Source organism: Hetaerina americana, unplaced genomic scaffold (assembly GCF_022747635.1).
Source record: "Hetaerina americana unplaced genomic scaffold, ioHetAmer1.1.p SCAF_111, whole genome shotgun sequence".
NCBI classification, from domain to species: Eukaryota; Metazoa; Arthropoda; class Insecta; order Odonata; family Calopterygidae; genus Hetaerina; species Hetaerina americana.
In genome coordinates, this window is record NW_027286193.1 from 723,316 (window position 1) to 738,677 (window position 15,362).

General features: G+C 34.4%; 1 protein-coding gene across 1 annotated transcript; it reads right to left on the bottom strand.

Annotated features, from left to right (window-relative positions):
* Positions 1-1,078: 1,078 nt before the first annotated feature.
* LOC139701281 (zinc finger protein OZF-like) lies at positions 1,079-11,186 on the bottom strand. Its single transcript, XM_071599757.1, has 5 exons — positions 11,022-11,186; positions 10,204-10,413; positions 9,556-9,768; positions 5,502-5,625; positions 1,079-1,899 (listed from the first exon to the last, which is right to left on the bottom strand). Exons 2-5 carry the CDS (start codon positions 10,363-10,365, stop codon positions 1,079-1,081), a joined length of 1,320 nt encoding a protein of 439 aa, XP_071455858.1. The 5' UTR covers positions 10,366-10,413; positions 11,022-11,186.
* Positions 11,187-15,362: the final 4,176 nt, after the last annotated feature.

Sequence of the window (15,362 nt, forward strand, 5' to 3'; positions counted from 1 at the left end):
TGTCCATATGAACCTCCTGATATTTTATTCTCATTGATGGCTTTAACGAGCTCTTTTCAAGATCAAGCAATATTCCTAGGTCCACTTTATGAACTGAAGTATTTGTTTCACCAATGTTGTTTGGTCACTACGCAACAGGATTAGCCAATCATCCAGATATGCTATCATGACTACCTGGAGTTTCTCCTACAGTTCACTTCTAATTGCCTGCACCTTCCATTGCATAATGGCGGGTGTCAATGTAAGACCCATTGGGAGTCTCATCCAAATGTAAAGGATTCCCTGGTGATAAACCCCCTAAAAATGGCGGTGCTGTTGGGTATCTGCCAAAAGGCATCTTTTATATCCAATTTAATCAATTGGATATTGTTGGGAATTGCCTCTAGATTCTGTGCGGCTGAGTGGAGGGTGAACTTTGGAGTTTGGATATACATGATGGATGGAAAGGGGAAAAGTCCCAATTTGACTCAGTGATATCATCCTTTTCAACAAAATCGAACTATGCAGAGGCTGACAAAAAAATTCGCAGTTCACTGGTTTTTTCTTTATTTATTTATAATATTTTCTGCATGTCTTTTTGATTCTTTATTATGTTTAAATATCGTACTGTAAATGAAAAATGTTTTAAAAAAACCTTAGTTTTGTGTCTAAAAATCGTAATATAATTGCTAAAAAAGTATTCTTCAAATTCATGATGCTGTCGTAATTACATTAATTTTTCAGATGATGTAAATATATTACATCATTATTAAATACAATATTATATTTAAAAATAAAAAAACTGCATATGGATATCTTAACAAATAACTTCATAATGGTTTTTTTTCTAAGGTGATACATTTTCTCAAATTACCCTTCGCATTTCTCACTAGTACCCCTGAGATCCCCGCCGCACTAAGAGGGTTAATTATTGTTATCATGATATACATAATTATGCTGAGATTTGTCACTTTATCAATAATTTTTTAATTAAAGAAATTACATAAAAAGGATAATAATGTCACTTTGTTACAAAGTTGAAATTAAAGTTTTACAATCCTTTCCTTAGAGTGAAATAAGCTCTAGGATCTTACATTTTTTATGATAATTTTGCAGAGTGTGTCTTCATGTGTGAGATTAGATGACAACGCTGAATGAATGCTTTTGAACAGACATTGCACTTGTGAGGCCTTTCACCAGTGTGTGTCTTCATGTGACTCTTCAGATGATGAGTCAGAGCAAAAGCTTTAAAACAAATGACACACTTGTGTGGCTTTTCACCAGAGTGTGTAATCATGTGTGACTTCAGATGACTTCTCTGAGTGAATGCTTTTGAACAGATGTTGCACTTGTGTGGCCTTAGATCAGTATGTTTCAATATGTGATCCTTAAGAAAACATTTACTAGCAAATGCTTTTAAACATACATCACATTTGTATCTCTTTCCATCAGTATGTGTCAACATGTGCCTCTTAAGGCTACTATTAAGAGCAAATCCTTTGCTACATATTTCACACATGTGTGGCTTTTCTCCAGTGTGTGTCAAAATGTGCCTCTGTAAATGTATCTTTCCAGCAAAACCTTTTAAACACAATGCACATTGGAATGGCCTTTCCCCAGTATGTGTTGACATGTGGATTTTGAGTTTACTTAAATATGGAAAGTTTTTGGAGCAGAATTCACATTGGTGCTTCTTCTTAAGAGCATGCACCAATTTGATATGACTTTTAAGGTGTTCTTTTCTCTTAAATACCTCCAAACAAACATCACATTTGAATTGCATCACCTTGTTATGGTGCACATGCATTACATGATCTTTGAGAAGGTCCTTTTGTTCAAATACCTTGTTGCAAATTTTACACACATTCGGTTGAGTGGCTGAAGCATTTTCTCCTGCATTATCTTGTTTTTGGTAATCATCTGAAACATTTGAAGGATAAGGTAAGGTTGATATTCATTTAATAATATATTCCTGCAATTAAAGAATTATTTAAACCAGTTTGGATAAACGTATTAATGTAAATAAATTATTATAGGTATTCATGTACACATCATTTCCTGTAAAAAGTCATTGTATGTATGTTAGTAACTTCAGCTGTGCTGAAATCCTAGGAACAAAGCATCTGTCATTAACTAAAGCTGACCTGAATTATGCCTGTGTATAAGGGCTTCTCTGGTTTCGCACCAGGTCAGGTTGGGTAGCACCAACATTTCGACAGCTAATTTCGCCATTGTCTTCAGGGTGAAGTGACATTGCCGGGATTGTGCCCAGTATTTATATGTTTAGCGTGGAGTCCGCTATCTTGTGATTGCCAGAGCCTGCATCCTGTTTGTGTGCACCATATTGAAAAAGATTGGCAGAATCCTTAAGAAACATAAGGTGGAGACAATACATAAACCTCAGAGCAAGTTGAAATCCTTCGTATCCACCGTGAAGGATGACCGGAATCTAAAAAGAGCTGGAGTTTACAAAACACCCTGCGAGTGTGGGAGATCATACATTGGGGAAACTGGGAGAACAGTGGAAAAGCAACTCATTGAACACAAGAGAAATATCCAACTCTGCTACCCCAAGAAATTGGTGGTGGAAGAACATTGCATCGAATTGGAACATAGAATAGAATTCTCCAAGATAAAGGTCCTTTGTCCGGCCAATGGATACTGGGACCGGATTGTCAATGAAAGAGTCCACATAAGATTGAACAAGAACCTGGTAACTTGAGACAATGGATTCCAGATTAGTAATGCATTGAAACCTGTACTCAAAAAGATCACGGAATCGAGAGAACAAGCATCTTAAGCAATCACGAGTGGGCAGACTCAAGAGCAAACATAAATACTGGGCACATTCGTGGTAATGTCAATTCACCCTGAAGACGATGGCAAAGTTAGGTGTCGAAATGTTGGTGCTACCCAACCTAACCTGGTGCAAAACCCGAGAAGCCTTCATCCACAGTATTTGCCAGGAAAGCCTCAGATCATTCGGAATCATGCCTTCTAGCACATTTTGTTTTACCTTCGTCAGAGTCAATATGCTTTTCTCAGGGTAGGGGAAGTGGAGAAATGATGTCATGCTATTATTTTTCAAAAACTGCATCATAAAGAGAAGGGTATAAGCCCAATTGGCCGCAATAAGGTAGGAAAATCTTTCTTTTCATATGCAAATCTTCAGAAAAAATCCACCAAAAAGAAACGCAAGGAAATTCCAGACATTTAACAGAGTTGATCAATGGTTCTGTGATGATCTTCACCAAAGAGTGTATTGATTTTGTCAATATTTTCATCAGCTACTGATGTTGAAGTGTAGCCTGAATTGGGTTGGTCTTTTGAATTGAATTGGTTCTCAAAAGTATAAATCATTCATAGACTCCGGGTTTCCTTAGAAGAGATTGGCATATCAAGTCTTGAGCATTACTAATGGTTGCACTGGTATTTCATCCAACACGAAATAAAATTATACTGCTGTATTTTACTCTGAATAGTCCATCATCATGTTTTCTGCCAAAATGAAAAAAAATTGTTCCACTGAAACAGCTCTTATTGACTACTTCATGCCAATTTCTGTTACCTTTGGGTCCTTGTTTGTGTATCTCAAAATTTTACCCTTTCTGTTGTTACGTCAATTGCTTACTTCATCCATCATGCTTAATCAAGAAGCACCTTATCCTTTCTAAGTACATAAAGTATGTACTATGAGTCACTCACAATATCTTCAATATCTCCCCAATAAATGAGAGATAAAAACTAGGTTATTTACCTTGGTAATATTTTATTGATAAGATTTAAACTGATATTGCTGAGCAAAAAAGGAATATAGCATGGCCTTGAAGTAAAATGAACTCGGGTTTTTTATTGCAAATAAACAACCAATAAAGGAAAATAGCTAATAAAAGGGTTTATAATTGTCTCGCATCACTGTTCCACATGGGTTTACTTAGTGTTACCCTGATATTAAAACCGTTATTTTTTATACAAGGACTTCAAGAAAGATCAAGAAGAACATTTCTGAAGTAGTAAATAGCATACAGGAAAGGAAATATATCATTTAAAGAATGATATATTTTTCTCTGTGAAGAGAATGTTTAAAATCAGGGAAATTTCATATTGCTGCATATAATGTAAGGAAGAAAATAAATCAATAACAATGGATATGACATAATTAAGAAAAAAATAAGATTTAGACTAAGAAAATGTGAGTATGCAGCAGTTAACATTAAGTTGGGCAATTAATTAGTTTTAATTATCATACATATCTCAGGGTTTCCAGATGATTTGAAATATTCAATAATTGTGTTGGGAACATAAATTGAACATCTTTCTTAGCTAAAATATAATGAATTACTTAGTGGCAAATTGTTTTTGCAACTTATTATGATGAATTATAATTAACTCTTTATGTATTTTTCAGAAGATATTTAATTAAAATTATTTTTAGTTGCATTAAAAAAAACTAATTAATCACATTTTCACACCAAATTTTTGCAGCATTAAAGGTATCTTGTATATGTATTAGCTTATCTTGATAACTTATTGACAAGATCAATGGTGAGGTGGTGCTGTGTAATGACCTTCTTAAATTCAATTATTTCAAAAAATTATTTTCCTTAGTTTTGATTTGGTTTCATTGAATGACTTATGTACACTTTCACAGACTTAATTAAAAAATATCAACTTTCGGCAAAGTTTAATCAAGTTACTAAAGCAAATTGTCTATTTTGCCATACCAAATTATCCCATGAGGACCTTAGGGTAAAATTAAAAGGCACTAAACTAACTCACATCTTAGGATCATAGATTTTTGTGGCATTCAGATGAAAGACTTCTCCTTCTCAGGATATCACCATGCAGGTTCTTTCTCTGACAGCAGTTTAGCCTGTGTTTCAATGAGCAACTTCAGGTTTAAGTACACCAGATCAGGTAACTTTGCCATGAAGATGCTCATTGAAACACAGGCACAACTGTTTTCAGAAAAAAAACCTGTAGGAGGACATCCCGAGATGGAGTCTTAATCCCATCTTAATTTTTCATTAAAAGAATTGTGCAGACATTACAAATACATCAAAAAATTTTGCATGTCAATTTTTTATAAAGCTTAATATTTCTCACAAATGCTTTGGTGAAAGGTTAAAACCAGATATTGAAATGGGGAATGGTTGTTTTGGGATATTTAAGTTATCATTCCTAACTGATAAAATCTAAAATAAGAATATTCAATCAAAAGAAAAGGCTTAAAAATACAGAAAGGTTAATAAAAGATCTTATTTGAGTAGCTTAATAAATAATATTAAATATATTAATAAATAATTCTAAATACAATGATAATATTACCATTTTTTTGCAATTTATCATACTATTTTAAATGGCCTTTCAGTTATTTTGAAAACAATTTTCAAAAAGTAACTCAGATTTTCCAAAATACCTTAGTAGTACTGCAGGGGTAAATCACCGATAGTTGTATTAAAACTATTGGTGATTAACCCTTCAATCCCACTAGTGTCAGCAGAGTCCTTAGCTTTCCTTACCTTGTTCCTGCAACATATTCCCTCCCAGTCTTACTTCCATCTGAGGAATGTCAGCATCACAATCTTCCTTAATATGAACTTCTTCTTCAGGGGGCATATATATTTCTGCATATTCCAAAGGATCCTGCAAGATCAAAGAAAAAATATCACAGATTTTCAGGATATCATGAAAAATATTTTTGCTAAACATGGTTTTTTTGAAATGAAGAAAAAAAATTGTTAACTTGTATGCATTATATTAACATAATAAATATTTTAGCTGATAGGTCTTGAATAAAATCCCCTAAGTAATTATTTGCTCGATTGTATCATTTTGTTGACAATCCAAAGAAGACCACTGTAGAGGTACCGTATTTCATACTAATTGTTCTAATATTTACCTTATTTGGAAAGTAATTAAAACTTATCACAGAAATTTTTCATGCCAGATTCCATTCTCACAGCTACTATTAACCATTCCAATTAATTGTAGTTAACCATACTAAAACCTTTTGGTAATTCTGCCAACATTGTCTATGCCTAACACATTATTTAACTTAATCTGCTTTAAAGCCCTTTCTATGTCATCATCGGATATGACTGGACCTTAGCTATCTTCCTCACTGTAAGCTTACTTTTTCATGTATAAACTTGGTTACCTAAGTTCTTAACCATTCAGTTCTTTTTATATTCTTCCCAAGTTTCTTGGATATTTTCTGTCTGAGCATTCTTTATCTGACCCAAGTTCTCTTACTGTGTAATGAAAGTTCTTTAACAGACAGTTTTTCATATTAATCCTTTCAATTCCCTTGGATCTTTTCTATCTCAATTTTCTGACTCAATTTATCTCTGATTATTTGAATAGATCTTTCCTTCTTACTTTTTGATGATGATTTAACCTCGCTAAATAGTACTCAAATTTTGCCCATCTTCTGAAGAATTAATGTGTACTTGCATAATCCTGAGAGCCCTTATTTTATATGCTACCAAAAATTCAGAAAACCAATAACCTCCAAAATGTAATGTGCAGAGTCAATACCAGCCGTACTCTTATAAATGGGCAAAGGATGGATGAGGGAAAAAAGAGAAGATATAAGCAGTAAATCTATAAAAACTTAATAAATGAGTATAAAACCAATAAGAAATAAAATAAAAAAAATTAAAAATAATTGAAATAATTAGATACCATAAATGACAAGAACAATGAAATGGCAAATGCAAATAAATCATGTAGTATCTACCTTGGACAATATAGCATTGACCCTTGCTACTCCCAAGCAACCACATTCAATCAGGGCTTACAAGAAGTTCCCTCTGCACCAGTGGCCCAAAAGTAACACATAATTAAATAATAAAAACAAAAAAAAATACAAACTGTCTAGCTTGGATGTACTCAGCAGCATTGATCCTTGCTTGTCACATACACTCACACTATCAGGGCTTATTGGAGGTTTCCCTCTGCGTCATGGGCTCACTAATTATACATGGGGACATAAAAATAAAAATTACAACAAATGAAAAATAATTATGAACCCTCTAGCTTGGATAAACTATATAGCATTGATTCTTGCTAGAACCCAGCAATCATATTCAATCAGGGCTAATGAGAGATTCCCTCTGCGCTAGTGGCCCATCAGTCACACGTAATATAAAAATAAAAAGAAAATAATTACAAACTCTATAGCATGAATGTATTAAGCAGCATTGATCCTTGCTTGTTGCATGTACTCACACTCTATCATGGCTTACGAGAGATTTCCGTCTGCATCAGGGGCTCATTAATCACATAAAATGAAATAAAATTAAAAATTATAATAAATGAAAAATAATCACCTCCCTTCTAGCTTGGATGTACTATATTGCACTCATCCTTGCTTGTCTCAAGCACTTACACTCAATCAGCGCTTACGAGAGCTTCTCTCTGTACCAGTGGCCCATAAGTCATAAGTAATATAATAATAAAAACAATAACTACAAATTATTTGGCTTGGATATATTAAGCACCATCGATCCTTGCTAGTCTCAAGCAATCATACTTTATTAAGGCTGAGGACAGGTTTCCCTCTGCGCCAGTGGCCCACCAATCACTCACTTGCTTGGGTATGCGAAGATGCCTTAACCCTTGCAAAACTTACTCAATCACCCACAGGTCTACACAAGGAATCTCTTCTGATGTTATGTACTGTGACTTGACCTTTGTGAAAGGGTAAGAGGAGTGCCGGGAAGCTCTTGCAGAGTAACACCATTACCATTAAGCATAGAAAAATATTGCAAGACCTCAATTTTTGAAGGGTCTTTGTAAAATGCAGTGAATGTGCATGCCTATAGCGCCTACATATGCCAATCTATTTATGGGTACAATTAAACATAAGTTCTCCCATCATAGAAACACTCAAACCCCACTGTCATGTCTTTTTCTTCATCTTTTCCAGTATCTTTCAATTTATCTATATCTGACTCTGATATAACTTTCCATGCTATCAACATTCACACATTGAAAAATAATTTTAACTCAGTCTGAACGAATCTTACCAACTATCAACAATGAATTGATTTCAACTGTGGCCTCCCATCATATACAAAATCTTTCATCTTCTTCTCGCTCTGTCTGTGGCTTCTGTTTCTACAAGAACACTTCCCCTTAGATAAAAATACATGGACCAGCTACTTTACTGTCACATAAAAAATGGTTACCCTCAAATACTGCTGAAGAGTAAAATTCTCAAACCTTGAACCCGATATACTCCTCTCATTGAACCACACTGCCTGAAAAGCCCTCACCTTATCATCACTTCTTTTTCCAAATACCATAAAAATAAACAATCTGTAAAGTTAGCCTTTATTGTAATTTCTGCCTTGCCCAGTATGTCAGTCAATTAAACACAACCCTTTCCCTCTTCATCATAACCAATACCATTCTACCAAAACCATCATGATCCTTAATTATCCTATCCTTAATAATCTTGCTTCCCACAACCAATCTTCTGATGACCACTTCTCTGATAAGGTGATTGAAAACCCTTTCAAAACTGGCAAGTAGCAGACAGGTAAGAACTGAGAGATGGCGCATATCTGAGTGCTCCTGTCATTTAAGGCCTTCCAGCCTAGCCAAGCCCACTGAATGCATCAAATACCTGGCTACAAATAATAAATTCATGTTTCAGGGAAAGAACAAATAATATGTTTTCTATGTAGAGATACTAAAAAGAATAAAGAGGAGGAACAACTAAGTCATCCTAGCAAACACCTAGCATGCCCACAATTCTGGCTTACCTGAACAGTCTTTACTTTGCACAAGATGTCTATTTCCTGTTCTGATAATTAAATCCTGCAATAATTTTCACACAAACCTAATACATGTCATGCTACATAATAGCCATTATCTATCCTAACACTTTGATTTTCTATAGAATCCTGGGAATATCTTATCTCCTCTTAAAAAACTGACAAATCACTACATTAACTTGTTTGAATACACCACCTTTATCATGAGCAGTAATTCAATACTTTTGCCATTTTCATTTGAATAGAATTGCATATGCAGACAATTGCAATAATGCTATTCAGAAAAACCAGTAATCTTGTTTATAAACACTAATACCATCAAGTAAATTGCATGATATTTACAGCAAATTTACAGTAAATACAGATTGCTGGTTGGCGCACAATAACTGATGTCCTGCTGTTTCTGCAACTTGGAGAGCACTGTAACTGGTTTTGAAGCATAGCTTAGAGTCCCTCCTACTTACCAACAGTGACTCAATTCCAATCCTTTCAATAGGAGTGGCATGGGATATGTGATTGCATTACTTTTGGAATACACTGTGTATATATATGGGAGAACATTTAAAGAGAGACTCATCCTGCATCTTATCGAATGAGGGCATTATGGTTATAAATTTGACCTCATATATAAGATCTGGGAGACAAGGTTTATATTAATTGATCTTTGCCCAATTAGTCTTAAAAAATTGAAATGTTCATCACATCTTTTGATGATAACACTGCTTTAAGCCAGAAAGGAAAATTGGATCAAAAGTATAGATTGATAATTATGCTCCCGAAATGCACTCACCAAATGACTTGAATCTTCATTGTCCAACCAATGACTATCATCTTCATGCACTGATGAGCCAGTATCAATTTTCAAAGGAACAGAGCATCCACTGGTAGTGTCAATTTCTTCTTTGACAATGATCATGTCATCTTGCACATCCACTTCACTGCTGTCGACAGCATCACTGGCAATGGTCACGTCTTCAATCTCTTTCTTGATCTCACCAGGGAGCTAATTCAAAGCATATCAACAATATGAATTAATATGGTTTAATGATGATTTATGGTTTTATGATCTAATATGGTATTATAATTGTATATGTTAAACATTTCAAAGTAAGTGATTCAGGGCAAAAAATCTTTTTGGCCAAACTTTGTTATGTATGTCTTGCTCGAAAATAATTTTGGAATCCATTATTTTGCAAAACAATTAACAATTATGACTTCAGGTGCTTAAATTGAATGCATATACAACTCATTCAATGGAATAAACATTATGATGGTTCACCATTTCAGTGCAGGTTTTTGAAAGGCCAGAGCCATTGAAACCTATTGCACTTCTTCTCCATGCTTAAGAAAAAAGAACTTAAACTTCCAAGACACTATAATATTAATTGTGAAATAGAATTGGTTATGATTGCAATGGATAACTGCTCAATTCACTCACCTGAATATTCACTTCATTGCAATTGTTAACGGCCATAAAATTCATTCCATGGACTGGTGAATATGGGTTCTTCATCTCAACTGATGCTGTACCCACGGAATGTACAGCAGATTCCACGGTACTACTTGAAGACCACACTTTGTCTGATGTACCATCAACCATATGCTCTCTAGGATTATTATTGTCTTGGGTCAGGACATCACTCACCTCCTTATAAACAATAAAAACAGTAATCAAATTCAGTCGGTTTGGTAGGTGATGGTAGCATTCACCCAATACTAAGTCCTTCATGGCATTATGTTAAATTCACCTATTACCGTGGACCCCATTAAGAAGTATAAGGGAATCGAACCCAATCCCACTGTTCGGTAGTGTGAAATTGTCAAATAAGAATGGTTCTTGAATGATTTGAATTATTTTATACATAGATATGACAGGGCGTAATGAAAGGATGTTCAAAAAAATGATCGCATTTACTTTGACATGGAGCGCAGTTATGAACAGTGCGGGAACATGGTCATTGAAGATGCAAGATGATTGAAATAAAAGATAGGATGCTTTTGCATATGTCGGTTTGAGTGGTGAAATGAACAGTAATTTTCACAAAATTACTTTACCAAGCTAACGTGCTCAAATAGTGCACATTTTTGCCACAAATGATAATGCCTGTGATTGATAACAAAGTTATCAATCACAGGCATTATGAGATACGGGAATGAATTGTACAGCATATAAATCAACACAGATGCGACGAAATATATTCTTTTGGGGCAAGATATGATTTTGTTACATCGTTCAAATTAACGGATGCAACTGACCTCTTGTCGATTAGTTAACCAGCCTTCCGTCACAGGATTGAACCCCTTTTGGATACGATTGTAGTAAACAAACAGACACTCTTCACATCGATGCTTAAATAGCCGGAATTCCGTAAGCTTCTCGATGCAGTTCGAACAAATCAACCAGGGATAATTTGCATCCTCCACAACCTGATAAAATACATCAAAACATTATTTTGACATTATAATGCTGAAATCTACTCTAGTCTACTAATCACTATAGTTTTCCCCAATACCTTACGTATTCCATGAACTAATTGCTTTTAAGTACAACGAAGATCTTCAAAAAATATTTTAGAAAGGACATCACACACACAATTCACTTACTTTTACATTTATCAAATCCTCTATAGTGTTTTCCAACATAAATTCCGATTTATTATTCTTATCGAAAATGTTTATCAGAACCCCACCACTGTTTAAACACAATCTGCATACCACAAAATCAATTTTATCACACATTATGAACGTTTTAGATTACGTCGGATGATTAACCGGAGAGTATAACGTTAAATATATAAACATCTGTCAAATATTACGTGAAATATTTCGATTATTCACACAATACAACATCAGAAATGCTTCGACAACTTGAGATTGGCATTTCATTCTTCTTATTTTTTCTCCAACACAGCAGTTCATGTGCAAGAGCAAAAGGGTCGATAAAAATGACCGACTCTTTGGAGGAAGAGGATCACAATTCCGCATATTACACAAGTAGACGAATCCCACTCGGTGATTCACGTCTAATCCAGTAACAAAGTAAATTTAAGGCGGAATAAGTGTGTGTGTAAATAGATTTGAGCAGAATGGAGTGTCACAGGTGTCGGACACGGATTAACTGAAGTACCTAACGGTAAATATATGATAACATCGTTCCCAATTTACTTGAATTACTGTTCAAAATTGATAAAAAACCTTAGTAAACAAAAAAAACTCCCCAGCTGGGCACTTGCGTTTGGTTCTTCATCTGTTCATTTTATTTCTGCGGTATTTCTTGTAAATCAAAGCAATGATACGAGTAGAGTCGATCTGAATCTGGGTCAGAACATATGAACATATTTCGGAATTATTAGACGTATCACGAAACATTGACAGTTAAAATTACATAAAGATTATTTTGAGATCTTCATTATCTGATTAACCATGACAAACAACGTTCAATGTTAACTTGACATTGATTCAAATCGTCAGAAAAAGATTCAGTTCGTCAAAGTCCCGTTCCTACGGGTCGGGTAGGAACAGAATGAAGAGACGGTTACATGGAACTTGTAATATTTTTAATACACTATATGTCTACGGCGCACAATAACTTTCGCTTGTATAAATACTGGGTTATTCTTACATTTAGCAATCATCAGCAAAACGTATCTGAATCTTTTGATCAAGGGCTTTCAAATGAATAATCGGAACATATTAGACCTTTTTAGTTTTTTCGATTTGTATATAATACCAAAGAATGCCGGTCATTCTTCACTAACTAATAAAATTATATAAAACGGAATTATTTTTCCTCCCCTTAATTACTAGATTACATTGAAATACCCAGACATATATCTGATCGGATTAAGATTCTTTTTTCCATATCACTCAATTCCATTGAAGAGTGTGACAGATGAAGTACGGAATGCAATTGTCCAGCTGTTGAGTTGTTTACTTTGAGTTTTCGGCTGTTAAAATAAACTTTAGTTCTATTTCAAGTAAACTGTGACATATTGCAGAATTATTTAGGGTTAGATTGTAAAGTAAATCATTCGGAGTAGTCTAAAACTTTCATAATGTGCGATAAAGCCGAATTTGAAGTGTGCAGATTGTGTTTAAACAGTCGTGGACTGTTGATCAATGTTTTCGGCGAGAATAGTAAATTACAAATCATGCTGCAAAAGACTGTAGAAGATTTAATAGATTTCAAAGTAAGTTTAGTTGTCTGTGTTCAGTGCTTAGAATGTTATATGTGTAAAAAATCTTATATGAGATAGAAGTTCGTTTGTATATCGCGTATACTCTTTTGTAAAATAATGGTGATATTAAGACCAGAAGTTTAGTGCGTTATTTGGTGAATATCTGTTTATGAAATATTTAATCAGGTTGTGCAGGATGAAAGTGATCCCTGGTTGGTGTTTTCTTCCTGCATGGAGTTACTGACTGAATACCGGCTATTTAAGCGTCGATGTAGCGAGTGTTTGTCTGTTTTCTATGATCGCATGAAAAAGGGGTGCAATATTACGACGAAAGACTTGATAACCAATCGAGATGAGGTCAGTTGTATTTATTAAATTGAACTATATCAACGACGAATACTATATTCCTCTATGAAAACGAATCTGCGGGAAAAGAATTTTGTCATCACCTAGGTCATGATTAATGCCAGTTATTAATAAGTGTGCGAAGATACCCAATCCTAGAAAGGGGCAAGATGAAAGTTTCTAAATTTTATATTCTAGGAAAATTTGTCACAAGAGATAATTTTCCTCGTTGTAAAAAGTTAAAAAAAACGGAAATGTATTCTATAAAATTAATGCATTAAATTGAACAATATCAAAAACGAATACAGCTTTGAGCTAGAGGGAATCTTTCATTGCATCCTCTCTGAAATGGATTTTGAAGTGTTTTCTTGAACATAATAAGTAATCTTACTAATAACCTTCTGAGTTACCTTGAATAATTTTTCCTTGTATTCGAATGCCTTTTTTGGTTTTGGTTAAATTGCCAAGTTTGTTGATGACTATCCGCTGTCTCTCTCCTGCAGAACTCAATTTCTTTCTCCCTACATGCATTAGTTGCGCATAAACCATAGTCTCCCTCGTCATCACCATCTCTTCCATTGCACAGTATTGCATATCTCTCTGCAGTCACTATCAAGGGTTTCCCTGAGTGAAACAACGATTTAGCAGGGTACGTAAACAACGTTATAGCAGGGCATTTGCATTTCGTTTTTCTTTTGTTACACTCAATTGAGTTGTGATGCTATGGATTGAAATGGAAATGAATGATCTTAATCCGATCCTAATATTTGGGGCTATTTCAATGTAATCTACTAATTAGGTAAATGAAAAATCTACCATTTAATACATGTTAATCATGCGATGAAGTATGATAGGCATTTTTTGATATAAAGTGGAAAACGAAAAAACTAATTACTTGGTGAATGTTCTGTTCATTCTTTCGACAGATCTGGGAAATATCTTAAACACACAATTTAAAGAGCTAGCAAAATATTCTTTTTAACTTGCTTTAACATCTATTAAATCCTCTATTTTCTTTTCTAAGCATGAAGTGTAAATTAGTCTTCTCTCCGAAACATCGATAAAAACTTCACGAGTGTTTAAAACCATCTGCAGAGTTAAAATACGGCTTTAGCGGATATTCTGATCGTTTTCAAGTCTACAGAAGAATTGAACTAAAAACCAACTATAGAAGTACACGGCCGTTTTTCAGACATTACTTCACGCAGCATTTAAAGTTTTAAATATTGTAATAACACATAAAATACCTAGCCCGTCTGCTGGCCACTTGCATTTCGTTCTTCATTTGTTAGGAAGTTGTTTTGAATGCAAAAGGAATGGGTTGGTGTAAAAAAGAGAGGATCTTATTCCAGATCACACATATGAAAACCTTTCTCGCAATTACTTAGATTTCATTCAATGCGGAGTCTTGGAAAATCGGAATCCGCCTTTCCTAAGGTATTTTTGATCTTTTTTAGTATCAATGAAATCATAGAATTGGCGAATAAATAAATGAAGGAAAACATTGCTGTTCCGTTCTTTCATTTCAAAGATCCGTGTCAAAAGGTTTACAATAACCATTGTTTACGAGGCAAACATTCAAGATTAACCAAAAATAAAGGCATCTATCAGCCGTCGTAATTCTAGAGTAATGAAATTAAATTATAAGTTCTACTGTGCCAATTTTTCACGAGGCTTCTTTAAGAATACTCGTCAAAATAATTATTCGATAGAATTTGATGAACTGCTCTAATAGTTAAAAACTAGTAATGGGCCTAGGAAAATCTGGGAGGTAGAGTATCTTAAGGATTATATCATAGAGCCATTATACTATTATTATCTTGAGCTAATGGAAAAGTCTGATCGTTTGAACTACCATAATAACGAACAACTAGCTTTGATTATACGAATATGGGTGGGAATAGTATCTAAGGGATATATCACAGATAGGAAAGAAAGCTATTCCACATACTGTCCATGTCTGAAACTGCTATCAGGGGCGCATAGGGAAAGAAGAGTCAGTATAAGCAGCTTTAGGAGAACGACTATGACATGCCGTCTAATTTATTGTCACCTGTCCTGCGAAACGTATGAT